The sequence below is a fragment of the Thunnus thynnus genome, chromosome 22 (assembly GCF_963924715.1).
Source record: "Thunnus thynnus chromosome 22, fThuThy2.1, whole genome shotgun sequence".
Taxonomy (NCBI): Eukaryota; Metazoa; Chordata; class Actinopteri; order Scombriformes; family Scombridae; genus Thunnus; species Thunnus thynnus.
Genome location: NC_089538.1, coordinates 10,297,734 through 10,317,389, shown reverse-complemented (window position 1 = coordinate 10,317,389; position 19,656 = coordinate 10,297,734). Strand labels below are relative to the sequence as shown.

At 43.0% G+C, this 19,656-nt stretch overlaps 1 protein-coding gene across 1 annotated transcript in view; it reads right to left on the bottom strand.

The window, feature by feature from the left end:
• Nucleotides 1-564: 564 nt before the first annotated feature.
• The window catches only part of ppargc1a (peroxisome proliferator-activated receptor gamma, coactivator 1 alpha), a 45,115-nt gene continuing 26,023 nt past the window's right edge, over nt 565-19,656 (bottom strand). Inside the window, exons 6-14 of the mRNA XM_067580469.1 lie at nt 18,646-18,688; nt 17,762-17,842; nt 17,484-17,557; nt 12,723-13,959; nt 9,974-10,066; nt 8,837-8,957; nt 6,835-6,956; nt 6,305-6,456; nt 565-3,671 (exon numbers count right to left, since the gene is read on the bottom strand). Of these exons, the coding sequence (XP_067436570.1) occupies nt 3,568-3,671; nt 6,305-6,456; nt 6,835-6,956; nt 8,837-8,957; nt 9,974-10,066; nt 12,723-13,959; nt 17,484-17,557; nt 17,762-17,842; nt 18,646-18,688 (2,027 nt within the window). The 3' untranslated portion in view covers nt 565-3,567. The remainder of the gene's footprint in view (nt 3,672-6,304; nt 6,457-6,834; nt 6,957-8,836; nt 8,958-9,973; nt 10,067-12,722; nt 13,960-17,483; nt 17,558-17,761; nt 17,843-18,645; nt 18,689-19,656) is intronic.

Here is a 19,656-nt window from a genome sequence, read left to right as displayed (position 1 = left end):
AAGCCCCATTGAATATCAAGCACACCATCAACTCACTATAGCTCTCCATCCTGTTAATGAAATTGTTCCCCCCAACTTTTTAATTAACTTGCAGACTCATGGTGTGGAGTCAAGTTGTGGACACAGACAAAGACTACAATGTTCTCTCCCAGGTGATATGAATATCAAAGAGGGAAGTTGCTCTGAATTAAGCTGAGTTTCTTTATCAGGGAGGAAACTTCAGAGAGAGACAGATGTGCCGAGGATGGGCTCGTGTCATTTCTCCTGCGTCAGTCAGCTTTCATTCAACACTTTGATATATCAGCGCACGAGGGAGGGATGATGGATTTATTGTGAATCCGCATTTACAACATGAAGTGTTTTCATAACTTTTTTTTTTTTTAAATCTGCCATTTAAAAACTTAAAGGATGTCTCCTTGGTACAGTAGTAATCAGAGAGAGCACAAATCATAATCACTCCAGAGCGCTAAGTGAAAGTGGTACAACAGCGCTTGATGACGGGACATTCATCACAGGAAAGAGAAGATAATAAGGAAAGAAAGATCCTTTTTTTTTTCAAACACATTTCCCTTTATTGGCATGGTGAGGCTGATGAGAATTGCACATAAAAAATAAAATTCACAAGAAAGTTGTACAATAGGTAGAACCACAAAGGCATTGGTAAGGACTTGGCAGAAGGCAACGTGGATAGGACACAAACAGGTAACAACCCATAGCGATCCCCCCTCCCCCCAAACACCCACACACACCCACATATACACACACGCACGCATGAGCACGCACACACACGCACGCACGCACACACACACTCACCTAAAATCACAAACTCACTCATACATACATAGGCTCATACACATATTGTCCTTCCAAAAGAAACATGATTACCGAACAAACGTTTAAGCAGTGGCAAAGTCCTCAATAGGTCACATTATTAAAAAGTCTGCCACAGTTGAAATTTGAACCATAAGGTGTTATAATATATTGCTACTCTAGGCAATTTACAAAGCATTTTTTTATTACAATGATTAAAGCCACATCTATCAAATGGGACACGACACCATTACCCAAACGCTATACAGACAGCAAAAAAGTAAAACAATGTCATAAAACACAGGTAAAGGGTTTTTTTTTTTTAAATCCTTCCCTCGACCAATTTTTGCCTCTTTGCATCATAAAAATTTGCCGTTTCTTGTCTCCACAGTCAAACTCCATGAAAGAAAGCCTGTGATCAGCAAAGCTTTCATACAAAAGATTTTTCCTTCCCGTGATGGAAGCTGGTTCTCTCATTACTTGGCTCTCGCTAGAAACGGGATATTAATTGAACCAGAAACCGCAAGGTTACCTTTTATGTCATGTCGACGGTGCTGTGATATCTGGACTGTGAGTGGGGGTGGAGGGGCGGGTGGTAATGGAAAGTGGTGCGGCATGCGATACATTGTTGAGTAGTTTTCTCTAGGCTTATAGAATGTCATTTAAAATCTGCCAGTTAAGACAGCTGAGGGGCAGATATCCAAAGTGGTATATACTGTACCGACTGCCATCCTGTAATAGCCATGCACTACACAACAAACAGTTTCAACTCGACACATTTTACACACAGGTTGAAGTTAAGAGTCAGTCACGTTTTGCACAGATGTCACAAGGTAATGCGTGCATTACAAATTACATAGACTCAATTACATCTTAAAGGGAAGAGCAGGTGGGAGAGGGGACATTCAAGTATTTACCGCACAGGGTAATGTCACGGTGATGAAATGCCAAGATACTGGAATGGAGTCATCCTAGCTACCAGCGACTGGGTAATGGGTCAAGTCCAAAAATCACACAACAATAGGAGCTAAAATACAACTCTGAAAAATAATTTATTGCTTTTTATATAGTTTTTTCTTTCATTTATATTATTATCATTGTTATTATTATTAATCATCTTGTAATTATTGTGAAGAATATTAGTAGTATCATCATTGTATATATATATTTTGTACATCAAATACAAGATCTTTAAAAAATTCAGGAAAGGAAATTGTAAACTTTTGTTTGGCATTCACATAATCAAGCGTGAGTGGAGCAATGACAAAAGTGTTTACAGTGGTACAAGAAAATTCCTGCAAAATCATTTTATTGCTTCATGTTCTGCTTTTGTGAGGAAAAAAGAAAAACCAGCGACGTGCTGCCGATCTGACTGATAGTGGAGACAGAAATCACTAAAATGATGAGCGGCACATCTGAAGAGGGGGCTGACTGCTGGAGTGATTAGCTGAATGTTCTGATTGTTTCAGAAAGGCATAGAAGGTAATATTATCCCCACCAAACCATTTATTGTACACCCTGTCTAGTGATTGTAAGTTAAATAACAAAAAAAAAAATCAAATAACAACATAAATAGCAAATAAATTTCATGAGGTACGCCATGTAAAATGGAGCCCATAAATATTTTTGATTCAAATATTAAAATAAATAGATAAATATGTGTTTGTACTGATTGAAAAGATTTGAATGCATTATTATCTCTCACTGAAGGTAATCAAAACGAGAACCATACAAAGCAATAAAATCAAACCGTGTTGTATTTATATACTGATTGCTTCAGAAATCATTAATAAAAAATGGGGTACCTTTTTTTACAATCATGAAAAACACGTTAAAAATGCATTTTACACTGGTTGTATAAGCAAAAACACTGATTGAGAAACTTTATAAACAGAGAAAACTATACATGGTTGACTGTTTTTTCCCAAACAAAATAACTTAAAAACGTTTCTTCACATGCTCCCTCAAAATGAGCAATCGCACACATCTTTTTTCTTTTTTTACAATCATAGCATGTCTTCAAAACATCATGTAGGTGTACAATATGTTTTACAGTATTGTAATTACTACAGATCGACATTCTGAATTAAGAAATTTTCTCCTCATTTTTAAAAAAGGCTGCGTTTTACAGTGCATAGCTGTAACAAATAAAGAACTTTATCCGATATGTACATAAAATAAAAATATTCCTTTTTATAGTATTTGTAAATACACAGCTACATTTCTCCTTAAAATGTAGACAACAATGTTACCTTGAGAATTTTACTTCCAAGATACAATTCCCTATACTCTTGTTTGTAATGTAACACCAGATCCAAACACCAGATTTAAAAGAAAGAAGAAAGAAAATCAACAGCAAAAGAAAAACAAATCTGGCTGAACAAGCTGCATGTCTTCACCCCCAAAGAATTGTGGGCATTGTAGTGCTTGGAGAAAAAAAAATATGAAAGTTTTTTTTTCTTCTTTCACTGATGGTTGTACAGCAGTAGAGTGCACCAAACCTGTGCACCAGGTTCTGAGGGTTCACTGGCTTTTCCAGAATGCAAAGTCTCTTCCCAGCTCTTCAGCAGCTATGTTCATGTAAACTTTATTTTTGATATATTCATTTATATTGATATAGGTCTATAGACTTATTCTTATATACTCTATGACATAGAGTGTAAAACTTCTTGTGGTCTCGTCGTCAAAGGAGCGAGAAACAACAGTGAGGTATAAGAAGTCCCTCTTTGTGACAGACGGCAGGTGCCATTGAACTGGTTACCTTCTCAGGCTGCGCTGGGCCTCCCTCAGCAAGCTGTCAAAATCCATGGAGTCATACTTGCTTTTTGTGGAGGCTGGATCAAAGTCGTCAGAATGGGAGTCTGAAAGGGGGGCAAGTTGAATTGTGGTCAGAGTTGTGCAAAGCATGATTTCTTTAAAAATGTTCATAAAGGACGACGTTCACCTTTGTATTCTTAGAAAACGAATGGTCAGAGCTCACAGAATATTCTGCCTTTTCACCATTATTGCTCAGTCATGTGTGTTAAATAAGCTGTTAAAGGAATAGTTTTTTTTTGCTTTCTTGCCAAGAGTGAGATAAGATTGATACCACACTAACATCTGTATGGTAAATGAAGCTCGAGCCAGATGACAGCTGTAGCTTCTCGCTAGCTGCTAGCATAGTTTAGCACAAAGACTGTAAAACACCAAGAAACATCTAACCTGTGACAAAAGGCTTTATATGAGAGAACACAAATATGAGAGTGGTATCAATCTCCTTGTCTAAGTAAGCATGTAAGCGTATTTCCCAAAATGTTGTACTATTGCTTGAAGTTTGGGCGTGTTTAGAACTGCATCTTCCCTAAAACCAAACGATGTGTTCCCTGTCAAAGTTGACTTTTTGGCGTGTAGGGCATCGTACATAGAGAATAATGCACTACATATTGTATGTCCTGGGCCAGACTTTAGCGCAAAGCACAAGAAATTGTTTATACAAAAACCAATTAATTACAACCAACAATTTCAGTTATTGAAGGATGACAAACGTACAAAAGTACAAAGAGGCCATAGATGTGAAAGCGTATCCTTCTGTCTCTCCGTCTCTTGTGTCCTATTTTTCCTGATCAACCTGATAATACATAAAGAGTATCTTATCTCTGCCAACAGACAGCTTCACAAATGGGGCCCCCAAAGGGCCCAGCAGCACACTCCAAGAGCTTTGAGAAATGGGAATGACCATGGCAGCTAGGAGATGCCAGTCGTGATCTAATGCAATGGCCAAGGGCTGGATTTTGTCACACTGCGCACCTTGAGGGATGAAAAATACCCCGGCGCTCTACTTAAAACTAATGGACAGTGTCTCCGAAAACAAAAAAAAAGAAGTGAGAGCCAACAAGATTGAGAAGACAGAGAGAGGTTTGGATACCACACTATTATAAGAATCTCCCTTCCTCTCAATCTCTTTATCCTGTGCTATCAGTATGGGGACGACCAAAATAGCCCGATCCTGACAAAGAGGCGGTCGAATGAAGGCCTTTCCATTTCAGTAGACTGATTAGTCAATCTTGGTATAATGTCTATCCTCAAGGCTTTAGGATTAGCAACTGTTTCTGTGTGTCAATTTCTCATCATGTCCTCTTTTAAAAAGCTCATGGCTTCCAGCATGTGCTTTGAAAATGTATAGTAACCGCTTCATTTATTGAGGAAAGTGCTCTTCTTCTCTCAAGTGACCCATTGACCCTCTTGTAGTGGTGCATTATACATTTTTGACCTCCCATATTGCTGGTAAATAAATGTCAGAGGAAAACTAGCTGCAGAGGCAACAGTCAATACCTATCTTATATGTCATCATTAAATGGAAAAGATGATCTTTTGTGGCTGTGCAACACTTAACATAATGGAGCATTTGTCCCTTAAGTTTGAATGTGGCTGCTCAATTATCGACACTTTTATTATTGTGCTACTAACAGAAGAGAAGAAAGAACCTTTTTATTTTTGCATGTCAAAAGTGGGGCATCATGCCAGATGGAAAAAGCCTTGATTTCATTGATAGCTTGCATTATTTATCAAATGCGTCATTCAACGCTCAGCTACATCCATTTGAGTTCAGATACGTCTCAGATTCATGCGTCAGACCAGTATAGGAGCTATATACATACCTATCCTACATATATGCACTTTCACTCAGAGGAATCACTTAGATTATATGAATTCTGCTATACTGTACAGTCTACCACGACCCCCAGACTTCCAACAAAGGCAGTAGGCATGCATAAGTAGGTATGCTCCTACAGTGGCCCATCCCTCTATTTAAATGACTGGCCCCTACGTGACACATGGAAGCTCTGCCTAGATCAACGCTGCAACAGCTGGCAACAGATGGAACCTCACTCTGGAGACTCTGGAGGGATGGGGGAGGTTGCTGGGACTTAACCTTGCTCCCACCTTCCTCTTCCTCACCTCATCTCCTCTTGTTCTCCTACCACGTCTTTCTCCTTGTAATTTCATCTCTACTCCTCCCTCCTCTATGCACTTAAAATGATTCTCACACCCACGCACGCATATATCGAGCAAAGAGAACATGAAAACACACCTTGTGTACAGCGGCACACACGCTTTTAAGTGCTATCTTTCTCCCTAATGCCTTGCTTTTCATATCAACAAAGTAGAAACAAGCATCCAATGTCCACGTGAGTAATGGGGTCTGTCTTGTTTTCCTGGAGATACTACAGCTACTAGCAGGGAAGAAATGGAGCTCTATTCTCAGCATGTTCACGGGCTGACCTCTGAACTCTGTTTGCCCTTTTGAGCCACAAATGCCTGATGGACACATTCATGGCTGTAGGAATGGTTACTAGCACTGAGATGGGTCTCTTTTGATCTGGAAGCATCACTCAAGCTGTATTATTCCCCCTCCTTTTCCCTTTCCCTCTTTTCACTGTCAGTCCTTCCAGCCACGCAAATATACTGCATGACTGCAGGGGGCTGATGGAGAGAACAACAAAGCTGCACTTACCCAAGTCTGTGTAATGTGATTTGCAGAACTGCTTTTGTCCGCCAAAGCACAGCTCGAACTGAGGCTCGTTTGACCTGCGTAAGGTGTGTCCGTTCTCAAGGGCGGCAAAGGCGTCACAAGTGTAGCGGTACGTGATGAAGCCAAAATTGTCCCTGGTCAAGAATAGAAAATGATATGTCAGAGTAGTGCTGTGGGGTAACAATAACTGAACAGAGGGCCTTGTCTTAGATGAAGATCATGCTATTTATATGCAAAAGAGAATCAATAAAAGTGTATCTGTGGGGCTCCTTAGGCCTAGAAATAGATGGATCAAGAGATGCTCTGAGACTGCAAAAGCTCTGTCTTTGTCTTAAACCTTAACACTTGCCTTTGCTCAAAATTCCACAGTTACAGCAGAAGATTTTTGTCTATTACATCAAAACCAGAGAGAAAAAAATGCTTAAAATGTTTCCTATCCCTCTACACTAATACCCAGCTGCTATATAGAAGCACACACACGCACACATGCACAGAAAGTCCTGGGGCCTTACCCATCGTCCCTCAAGTTCACTGCACATTCTTCAATTTCGCCAAAGACTTCAAAGCGGCGCTTCAACTCTGTCCGGGTGCAGTCGGACCTCAGTCGCCCCACGTACACCACCCGTCTCTCCTCCTGCTCGTTAAGAGGAAAGACAGAGTGGAGGAAGGAGATTAAAAGGGGGAGTCTGTTTTTCCTTTTCCCCCCCCACTCTTTCTTCACCGAGCCCTAATGAATTGGTCTTGATCACTCCTGTGGATACTGGGTCTGACTTTGTGCCCCTGTTTTTGTCCCTCTATCCTGGCTGTCTGTTGTGTTCCTCTGTGATTGGTTCAGCTGACTTCCTCTTATCTGATAGAGTTGCAGTTTGGAAGTGCCTTCAATCTGTCTTGGCACCACAATTCCTCTTTCTCTCTGCAACTCATCAACCAGAAGGAGAGTGATTTTTATCAAATGATGCCATGTCTTGAGTTTGGGGCTGCTTCTTCTTTCATGAAGTCTAAAAATAAAGCTCTGGGGTGACTCAGCTATATATCAGAAAAGCCTGTTTTTTCCCTAACCTCAAAGTTACATTTACATTACACAGTAAAGTATGCAGAGTTGCTTACTGAGAGGTCTATTAATGTTATAAAGATATACATTATATTCATATACAAGAGAGAGGGAGCATTAGCAGTGAAGCACAGGGCAAAAAAACATAGATTTCCTTGAACCTTAGAGGACAAGGGGGTCACAGCAGAATAATTTAGGAACAAACTGCACCAGGCTGCAATTATAGCTTTTGAGTAGTTTAATTGCATCTGCTAATCATATAACACAGCACAAGCCTGGGGCTGTAGTGTATCACTAGTATTATTTATTTATTCATTCATTTACTTCATCCATTACTGGGGCAAGTCCATTGAGGCCCATTGGAATTTTGAATGCTGTCTTGAGGGTAGTAGTAACATATACTGTATGTAAATCAGTTGCCTGGTGATAAACTCAAAGTTCACCTTTGCCCTGTCAGACTTATAAAGAGAAGCCGGGAAAAATACAAATTAACTACAGATGACTGTTTTTATGCTTTTTCCACTCTCTTTAATGCTTACATACTGTTTGAGACAAAAAAGTATTTGCTGAATTAGCGGTTTAGTTGCTGACAACTGATAAATAGGCGGTCTTTTCTTGATGGCACCCTGAGGGCTGCCTGTGTGTGTGGGTGTGTGAGTGAGTGAGAGAATGAGGCAAAAACAGACCGAGAGAGACAGAAAGACAGAAAGAGATGCTTTCACATCTCTGGCCTCCCAAACCTTGTTTGACAGCTTGAGCTTTACTGCTCGTAATTGTTTGTCTCTCCAGCTCTGAAAATGCATGCACGCCAAACCGCGTTTGCATTACTGCATCATTTAATGTGTGCTTTATCAACGGGTGGTAGTAGTGCTACCCCACTGGAAACCTGAGTAATTTCACACTGAGACAAGGAGAACAGAGATATGGAAGAAATGCGATATTCACTGCATCAGGCTGAATTTTGAAATAGATAAAGAAAAAGAGCTCAAGAGAATCAGTGGCCGTTTCCTTTTTTGTCCTGTCCCCGTCTTGCTCTCCTAGTTTCTGTTTTCCACTATTTTAACATTTTACCCCTGTGGTGTGATTAATAAGAGTCGACAGTGTTTCCAGACGACAGAGACGTTAAAAATACACAACCCAGAGATAAAGAGGAAGGGCCTGTCGCCTGAATCATTCAGGAACTCACTTTGTATGTATTCTTTCAGTGGAGAGACTATGGCACATGGCACTGGGCTGGAGGCTGTCTCATTCAAAGTAATGTGTGTGTGTGTGTGTGTGTGTGTGTGTGTGTGTGTGTGTCTGTGGGAGGTTTATGTGCGTTTGCAGCATTTTGTACATGTGCTATAGCAGTGATTGCATGTGGTCTTTTATCAGTGTCGGCAAGAAAGACGTGAAGTCAAGCACAGAGAGCAAAAAACAGGGCGATAGAGGAAACGAGATGGCAGTTATGTCAGTTGACTCACTATTGCTTTTTGCTTTTGCCTCTCTCTCTGCTCGGCCCTTTCGAACTCCCGCTTCTCGTAGTCCCGGCGGTACTCCTCCCTCTTCAGCCTCTCGTGCTGGTACTCCTCATAGCTGTCATACCTGTGGAGAAAAAGATACTTGTGACATCGCTGTCCTCGCTTGTCCTCTAAATTCACCCTTCCTGTTGACGTCTATGCAGAAATATTGCCGGTATTCACCAAGGAGTAGTCCCCTGTTTTCTCATCACTGATGGTTGAGAAGGGGGTTGCAAAGGAAAGGAAATGGACATGTTAATAAGATGTCTCTTCACCATCGCTATGATTACGGAGCCCGCAGGATAGGCCCGCGGGAGTGCCGGCGAGCAGCGCGGTTGGGGAGCCAGGCAGCTGCAACTGTCAGCACAACTTCACATGTCATTACTTTCTGCTTAGTTAGGGCTTCATCAAGAAGGAAAGTGCAACTTTCTCCCCCACCCCAGACTAGCACAAGATGTGTCCGTTAAGTTTTCGACTGATGAGCGACTCTCTGGCTTGTCGGGTGTCATTAGGCACGTGGGTGCCAAATCAGCTCGGAGCACTGAGATGGTGTCAGTCTCCCTCTCTCCCTCCCTCTCTCTGTACTGTGCCAATACTTCTCTGCATATGAAATGGTCCCCTCTGCAGTGGTTCATGGAAAACTACACAGGCACTATGTTGAATAAGTGTCATTACACAGCTGGGAGCATCAACTCAAGAGTGAAGTATTAATGCGCATCAGTATGATTCAGGATTCTTCTGTCACTAGTCCAATAAAATATAATCAATTAAACATATTTGCCCTGAATATTTGTCACATGGCCCCCATGTGGAGGGGACAGACCACAAGAAGGCATCTGTCTTGATGTGAAAAGGGAATCGCACAGAAATCGCTGTGAGTGGTGACAGGGAAAAGTTTCTTTTACTTCATTTATCTATGGTGACTGCTTGTTTTTTTCTTTTTTTTTATAACTATCATCCTTGCATACCATTATGATGTCTTTTGAATTTTGCCACGCAGTTGCTAAGAATAAACATTTGTCCTAACATGCAGTGCGCAACTTAAAAAGGTTAATAGCACACAAAAAACTGTAGGTTAAATAATTCATTTTAAATAATCACCTTGGCCTGCGGCTGAGAGGAGATCGAGACTGAGGGTGGGGGCTCTTATGAGTCCTGGAACGAAAAGTGCTTGAATCTGTGTTGTGACGAGACCTGAGGGAAAAAACAGAAAATGTTAAATATGAAATTATTATTTTTAGCAACACCTAGGAAAACTAGAAATACCGCCTAGTGGTTATATTCCTCCGCCAACCAGTAAAGTTGCAGTTTACATCTTTGAAAGAATTTAATAAAATTTAATAAAATGTATTAACTTTATTTTCCAAAGTTGTAGCCATGACAGTAGACAAAGCTTCAGATATGGATGTTACCGCAAAGAAGCTATAAATTCTAAAACGTGGATGCTTCACACTCATCTTCAACATGGCAGAACAGAAGAACAATCACCACAGTCTCAAGGTGGACAACCAAGATTAGTATCACCCATTCAGTATCCAACCAAATATGAAATATGGTCACAAGCTCCCCTTCTGTTCCTCAGTTATGGTGTTGAATAACAGCCAGAAAAGTGTTTTTGCAGAACATCATGATGTCACATTGAAGTTGACCTTTCACCTTTTGGAAATAAAATGTCATCACTTCATCATTTTATCTTATTTGATTATATATCTATTATTTATTATATTTATTTATCTTTATTTTATTATTATTATGAAACTTTGTCATAAATAGCATATGAATTCTTGAGTTATGGTAAAAAACGTGTTTTGTGAGGCCACAGTCACCTTGACCTTTGACCACCAAATTCTAATCAGTTCATCCTTGAGTCCAAGTGGACGTTTGTGCCAGATGTAATGAAATTCCCTCCAGGCGCTCCTGAGATATTGTGTTCACGAGATTGGGACGGACGTGAGGACACAGTGGCCTTGACCTTTGACCTTTGATCACCAAAATCTAATGAGTTCATCCTCGAGTCCAAGTGGACGTTAGAGCCAAATTTGAAGAAATTCCCTCGAGGCGTTCCTGAGATATTGCGTTCACGAGAGAATGAAACAGACGAACAACCCGAAAACATGGCCATGGCTGTCGCCAGTGCGGAGGCATAAAAAAAGTTCAAGCATCGTACGACATACTTTTAACTTACACTTACATTGTTAACTTGTGACACGTTGGTTAATTTGTTCTTGGCTTTGGGAACCAAATTAACTTTTTCACAAGAGCCACTTAGATGTTAGAAACTGGGTTAATTCCAGATAAAAGCAATTTAAATTCTCCTGGCCTAAACTAACCCATGGCCACAGAAAGTGTGCATGATTTTCTGCAGCGTTTTTTTACACACCTGAGATTGCGTATACTGTACACGAAGCTGCTATCTATGTTGTATGAGAAAATGGTCAATACTGTAGACCCTAGTGGCCTGACTATAGAGCTTGTTGTACCCCTTCACTCCTTAAGCTATGGATGCTTCATTATTGAAGTGTTGCCGAAGAAAAAGGAAGACCTGAATTATGGAGGGAGAGAAGTTTGGGAAGCTCAGTGAAGCAAAAGAATGCCAGTTTGGTAAGATCAAGGATCTTACACTGTGAAACTTGAAACACAGATGAGGGATTTTCAGAGTTATTTTGCTGAAATTCTGTTTATCTTTTCTTGCATGAAAATATAACAAGCTTCTTGTTCTGTCACTCTCAAAACTCAAATCCCTACCCAGCATTTTCAGAAAGCTTGTCAGTGTCAGATTGTGATCGAATGTCTTGGGACTATTACTGTATAAATGTGTGAACAAGTTGGTGTAGCGCAAAGAACAAGGGACCGAACAGAATAAAGTGATTCTATTGGCTCTGTGGAGTAAACTGACCTTTAAGTAATCAGGCAAACAAACTGAGTCACTGCAGTGGAGTCCGACTCTGCAAGGCACTCAATGAACTACTACTGACAAACTGAATTTACTCAGAACCATCTCAGTAACTATGGTTTGCCTCTGTTCTTCTACCAAAAAAACCCAAAAGAAACCCCCTTGGCTCTGATCAAAGGGAAGCATGGGAAATGTAGTTCTCACACAGAGCTATGATGATAGGAGTCTCTTCTGAGAGGGGTTTTGAGACTACATTCCCACAGCCTGGATTTGGCTTTCATCTCTGGGGATGTAAAAGAGGAGGGTTTGCCACTCAGTAAAAACAACAGCTGCCGCTTAAAACAATAGCCCCAGCATCAAACAAAAAAAAAAAAAAAAAAAAGGAGCTTGCGAGGGAGTGAGTGAGGAGGGGGGGGTGAATGTTAGGAAGACACTCAAATAAAACTCCCTGCCTAGAGATGAAAACTCATACTGTTCAAAAGTCCAGTGCCTCTGGCACCTTTCATGTTCTTTTTTTTTTCCATCGAGTGTTGTTTTGAGGAGACCACACCATTCAACCAACCAACCAATCTTTTTTTCCATTGTCAGTTCAGAGAAATGGTTTAATCATCAGACTTTGGTTAGTATAACAACTGCAGACAATTTGGTAAGAATCCATTCAACCCCTCTTTCACCTGTTAAATCTCTGTGTAAGACATGACAAATCTATCCTGCTTTTAGTCCACACAAGGCATAGACTAGCAGGAGGTCAAGAACCCATGCTAAGAGTCTCAAGGGTCTATCCTGTCTGATACCAGCTCTGACAACTGATCAGGCCTGTTTTACACTCCTAAGCTAGACCCCCTGCCAGCTCCAAGCCCTGTTTAAACTGCATGGGTGGGGAGCAGCCAAGGTTCAGCCAAAGGAAGCGGGAGTGTGTGTGTGTGTGTGTATGAGTGGGTTTGTGAGATGACTTACCAGGAGGAGGGGCGTCTGTCAGGTGAGGTGGAGAGGGAGCGCCTCCGGTAGTGTGAAGAGGAGCTGCGGGAGCCAGAGTGGGAACGAGAACGGGAGCGGGACCCGCTGCTGGTCCAGCAGAAAGGCCTGCTGGGCGAGAGAAGGAGGGAAGAAGGTGGGGAGACGGAGCCTCGTGAAGGGGAGCAGCTGGATGGTGGGGAACAGGAGGGAGAGCAGGGGGGGCAGTCAAAGAGTAGGTCCAGAGGGGTGCCCTCCCACGGATAAAGGAAACGACTCTCACGGCCTTCACCCAGCTCTAGCTCATCGTGGAGGGGCAGGAACCCTGGGTGCAGGTAGCTTGATCCAGACAGCCTCTGGGAGTAGTAGTCACCCTCTCCCTCTTCAAGGTACTGAGGGGCTGCAGCCTTGTTTGGTTTGCTGCCTGGTTCTCTCTGCTGGCCATCCTTGCTGTACAGGGCTTTTAAGGGGTGGCCGAAGTGCTTGTTGAGTTCTGCTCTGATTTCCTGGTCGCACAGGGGCTTCCGGCTGATGGCAGAAGGGTGTTGTTGGTCCCTATCAGCAATGGCCTCTTGTGAGGTCATCTGGGTGGTTTGTGTCAGGGTCTGCTTTCCTAACCCCTGGACGTGGGCTGCTTCTCCATCCACAGAGGCAAAATTCTGCTGCTTAGCCAAAGGACCAGATGAAGCTGATGATGGAGAACAAGAAGATGAAGATAATGAAGAGGACAGTGGCATGGCTGAGTCCTTACATTCGACATGCCTGTCCTCCACTGTGCCTGCAGCAGGCACGGGAGCAGCAGTGGCACCTGGGGTGACCGTCATTTCCGCTGCTGTAGTCATGGTAACAGTGGCTGTGCCGCCGTCCTTCTTTGTGCTAGCTGACGCCTGGCAATAGTCATGGTCACTGTAGCCACGGGGCGCCACACGCTTATTGTTGCTAGTGCTGCGATGCTCCTCAAGGCTGCCCTCCACTGTTTGTTGGGTGATGGAGTAAGGGAGGGCGGTGGACGCTTTGCTCAGCTGGGCATATAGCTCAGTCTGTTCGGGACCCTTCCTGGTGGGGCCCCCGCCTGAGGCACCTGGGGCCGGGGCCAGAGCGCCGGGGCCCAACTCGCTCAGCCTGGCTCTTTTGCATGCCAAGGCCGAGGAGGAACATGAAGACAACTTGGTTTTGAGCGATGCTTTGAAAGGATTCTCTTGACTGGCTTTGTGTGGGGGCGTGGTAGGTGGTGTCAGACCTAGAGAGGGAGGGAGAGACAGAAGTTGGTGGTAGGAATGGGGGCAATAAAATGGGAATCATAATTCAAACCTCCCCAAACATCCCCCATTCCCACCTACCCCCACTTATCTATAAATTCCCAGGTCAGTTTATGGACAGTGGACACAGATACATGCCTGATTAAAATATTCACTTTCACTTGGACTAATCCTGATCTCTATTTTATTACGATCTTGACAGATTAATGTAATGCTTGATGTAACTTAATATGGTAGTGCTGTAATATGGATGACTTGCCATCCCCTTCCTCTCTGACCTTGGAAAGATCTCTTTTCATGAAAAAAAATAACAACACAAACACATGTATTGCATCTGATGAAAATAATTACAGTGCATGTATAATATCTCTGTTTGCCTCATGCATATGTCGGCACTGGACAGCCTTCTTTTTTGAAAGAACAGTTACTGACATGATGCTCTAACTACTCTTAATGTACACATTGGTGTGTCTGGTGATGTTGCCATTGCGGGATGTATGCTATGTAATGGAAGCACAGGGATTACTGGCAAATGGGTTGTCATTCTTCTCAGATGGCATGTCACTACTGCTTGTGCCCTCCCATCTCTTCCCCCACCTCCTACAGATTTATAACCAGACAGATGGCAGTTATATGGGAAGTCCTGAGATGAGCCCACTTTATAGCATTGTTAATGCACTCACACAAACAGCCGCCACCATTACTCTCATTCTCTCTTTCCCCCCTCTCCTTTAGTCTTGTATCTTGTATCCCTTTCCATTTCTCAGCATCTTTTCCTGTTCCTGTCTTGCACCGAAGAAATGTGCCCACACACACACACATACATACACACACACACACACACGTCACTAACAGTCTCTCACTGGAGTCAAACTCAGGCACTTTGAAATACCTACGCTCTCCCCTCTTCTTTGCCTTTCTTATAATGCACATCATTCTTCCCTTGCTGGTGAATTGCACCAAATGACAGCTATTAGTATCAAATCCAGCATTAGAGTATGCACCGGAAAGACAGCTTGACAAAGAGAGTGCAGGAGCCTGATGCATAAATATGCGAGTTTCTGAAACCACTTGCTGTGTTTGGAATGCCTGATCCAACGACTTATCATCCTATTTATTATCTGGATGTGTCTGTAAGTAGGACTGCAAGCCCATATTCCCCTCTTTTCCTCCTTTTTCTTCCCTCTTTCTCTTCATGATCTCAGTTCTGATAGTGATATAGACATATATATATGCATTATGCCAATGAAATGAGCTATGAAAAGAAGAGAGAGGGGGTGCTACACAATGCCTGAGGAACTTCTGTTTCACCAATGAAGCGCCATGTGTCCAAAACAATGCGCATGTGGGGTCATAAACTAGGAGCCATTAGCGATGGGGGTGAAATAAATCAGAATTAGATAAATATGCGCCTCTCAGTCAAACTTGCTAGTGATGGATGATCCGCAGACGCAAACACCAATTATGTAGCCGCCGGAGAGAAAACGATGGAGCAAGGGAGCAAGACAGAGAGAAAGAGGAGGGCTTTATAATATTTTTTCTAGTCCAGCTGTAAATTGTGAGGAGACCTCGGAGCGAATAACAGCTCCGGGCTTAAAGAGTTGATCCGGCGGTAAGCCATGCAAATAGCAACACACAGACCACCCCAGTGTCATGAGATACAGTAATTAAAGACAACATGGCAGCACAGGGTAAATCTATTAGCCTGGCAGAGATTAGGCCCTGAACAGTCAAATCCCAGGGGGCCTCAGTGCCTGTTGTAGCTTTGCTGTACCTCTCTGGGAAGTGTCAATAGGACATACAGCCAACAGTCTAAAAGTTGACATTAGTTGGTGCTAAACAGTTTTTGACTCAGTACAAATTGTACAGGTCTATGTTCAACTGATAATTAAATTTATCTCTCTATCTATAAAACAGTAATCAGTACTACTACAACTCATCATAAAGGCATAAAATAATTTGTTAGTGGCGCCAGTACACGGAAAGTTCCGTCAGTAGGTTGTCGACCTGCCTTGAAGGTAAAAGGTGGCACCGCCTAACTGTCTAACCTCTATCTGGATATCAGTTACACCATCATAATCTCCATTGTAGGAGAATGTTACTCTAAATCTGCAAAGGACATGTAACTCCGGACCACATAGCTTTCACCTCCACTTACTGGGATCTATATCCATCCGTCTCATACAGCACAAGACTGAAAAGCTAATCCCTAAGTCGGAACGGGGCTCAGTAACCTGGAGCTTTCTGGACTAATGACTTTCCTGCTAATATTCAATCTGAAATTTGCGCAGGATGGTGAAGTCAGGTGAAGGCCTTTATTTGAATGTGCTTGTAAAATGGACGCGGTGGAACATAACGGGTGCCCAGATAAGGCCACAGGTCAATAGACTCGTTCACGTGCAGTAAAACAGGAAGAAATATTAACTGTGCTTGATTGCCCCAGAGCTTAAGCAGCCCTGCTCTTTCCCTTCTTTAGGTCTCCACAGGCATCCCCTTTGAACCTGAAAGCTTATCTACACAAAAGGGTTAAACAGCACCTCGACAAGGTCAGAAGGACAGAGGGAACCCTCTTGGGGTCTGATGTGCCACAAATTTCCATCCCTCACAAGAGTGTAGTAAAAGGTGCAGGGGGATGACATGAGGTATGTACATTTGGGACCATTTCCCCTGCTGGTGAATGAATACCCAAAGGGACCAGTGCAACATGACAAAGTGTAAGAGGCAAAAGGGCAGCCATTTTGTTTTATTGACCTTAGATGATTCATCTGGTGAATGAATAAAGAGAGGTAATTACTGATATAGTTCGCACGGAGAGAGAAAGAGAAAGTTGACCCCAAGTACTGCAGCTTTTGCTGATGCTCTCTTAATTTTCAGCTTGTAATTACCTTTTCCCTATAGCTTTCTTCTGATGTAGTTACATATAACTCAATAACACAAAAGGATGATGTCAATAACGCTGAAACCCTCACACTGACTCCATTTACAAAACAGCATCCTTTTCATATAAGTCTTAACGTTGGAAAATTAGTCCCATGTCAGCTGATGTAATTGCCAACATGTCTGGAGACTTAAAGAAAAGGAAGACACAGATCATACAGGCAAAACTGAATTACACAGGAAAACCAATTAAAACAATAACACTGCCATTTCAATTTTCCTATGATGTGTAGGTTAAGTAAGCTGTCAGTCAGAAAGCATTAGGGTCTGATAGAGGAAGAGGAACAGCATATTAACTCTTAAGTAACAGGAGAGGGGGGTTGGTGGAGTATGGGAGGGGCTTGCTAATAAACCCTGAGGAGATTGGAAAGCGTAATCAATACTCAGGCACATAAAAATGTTCTCCTATGCCTTCACCTTGAACTCTGAACTGTGATGGAACTATCAAGATGTTGGAAAAGCCAGAGTTAACCCATTACTAGCTACAAAATGGAACTGAGAATTTCCATTGAGTAGTTTTTTGGGTTTTTTTTTAATAAATGTGTTTTAAATAATCAAGTGTGCTTACCTGGGGTTCCAGCAATCTCCACACTTAATGTGCGTTCAATGGTTTTGTTCTCAAACGGTGATCCCTTGTGGTCACTGAAAGACAAAAAAAAGTGCAACATTTTACTTCTCAGGTGAAAATAAGAAAAAAAAAGCTTTTGTGATCTAAGAAATGGAAATGAGTCACAAGAATGCCTCAACTTGGATTCTAGTCTATATAGTTTTCTTTGGCTTTGCTTTTTTCTGTAGTTTGTTGTTGCTTTTTGCCTAGAAGAATGTGGAAAAACTTCTCACACTTACTTTGGAGACTCTGGGGTCAAAGGAAGTGGCAAGGTGGTTGGTTTGGCTGCAGAACACAAAGGAGCATGGGTAATTATTGATCTAGGTATAACACTCATGGCAGAAGAGAACAGGTCCACATTCTGCAACAATTAATCTAAAATTGGCTCATTAAATGCAATTATCACTACATAAACACCCATCCCTGGTTAGAAAGTCTTTCTATGGACGCTACTATACAAATCATATCTTTTTAGATTGACCCCGTTTTAACAATTTATTCTCTTAGGATAGACTGTTCACTCTATGAGGCAGGATGAAGTGATGGTACGTGTTTCACAGGTGTCTAGATACAGACATACTCTGCTCAAGACAACAAACAGATCAAAATGGAATAAAGACATACAGAGACGATGCCACAAACAAGACACATGACAGTGGGTGAGCCCCTCCCTGGACAATAAAGTCATAATCGCATGCACCAACAGCAGAGGAGGGGAAAAAAGAAGGAAGAAAGGAGAGTCAAGGAAGCTTGTGCAGTTGCCCGAGGCTCTGGCCGACTTGTGCTCCAGCTAAGGGAACGTGGCTTTAGTAGCACGACGCTAAAGAGCAGCACCCGGGCTCTGAGACTAAATGTACATATTCAGCACACTCAGCTCCACCAGCCAAAGATGGTTCAAGGGTTGACTTTATGAATACAGGACGGACAGTAGCAAGACAAGGCTCGCCCCTTTTCCCACCCCCTCCTTTTTTTTTTTTTAATTTCACTCTATTTAAATTCAAAAGAATGCCTCTGGGACTAGCAAAAAGCATTGGCTAGCAGGCTGTTTGTTGTCATTTTTGTTTATTCCCTCAGAATGACTGTTAGATTCGAATTAGAATAGGGGTTAGTTGTGAAGTCAAACTGGGAAGTGGTTAGAGCAGGAGAGGGAGAAGAGAGAGCAGAGATAAGGCCAGTGGGGGGGATGCAGTCATGATTACCTAACAACGGGTGGCCCTGGTCGTCGGGGTGCTCGCTGAGTGCCTGCCTGTGTGGGTGCCCTTGCCCTTGTATGATGCAGGGAGGGGCGGGCTCTGCAATTCTAGTATCTGGGAAGAGTGGGCTTGGTGGGCCCTGTGAGAGCACCGCTGCGGGGCTGCCCGTGACATGGTCATCATCATCAACACCATCATCATCATCATCATCATCATGGTCAACATCCTCCCCATAGCCCCCCTGGTTTGGCCACCCCAGCTCTAGTCCAAAGCCCATATCTAGCCCTGGATCTGGCTGGTTAACCCAGCTTTCTAGGTCAAAGGCAAGAGGTGACAACAGGGGCTCTGAGTCAGGCTCTTTAGCCTGACTTACCCCTTGGTTTCTAAGATCAGTGATACCTCTGAACTCTTCCTCCTCCACCTTTGAAACAGCCTGAACTGGTCTCTCAGACCTCTTACCTGCTAATTTTCTCTGAGTGCTAGGTAAGGGGGTTATCTTAGGTGGGAGTAGGTGGGCCCGATACCGAGCAGGCCTCTGTTTGGAGGTGAGCAGCTGGCTAAGTAAGGGGTGCCCCGGCTTCTCATCTCTTTTCCTAATAGTCACTGTGACATGCCTATGTGGCGCACGGCTGGCACCATTACTGTTACTACGGCCTTGCCTGCCAAAGCCCTCACTAGCCTGAGTGGCGCCCGCAGCCTCTCGGCAATGCTCACAGCTGTGACTCACCTCTCGGGGAGGGAGGGAATAAGAATGCATATACCTAATAAACCTAGCGGCGGCCAGGCGGCCCACATCGCCTGGCGGCCTTCCTTCTTCACTGGGCGGCCCGTGCTCCAGTTTGGGGCAGGCATGACCGCAGGTGGAGGTTCTGTGGCCGACAGGGATAGAAGCACCCTCCGACTCCTCAACCCCGTCATCGTGAGCGCAACGCTGCCACTTC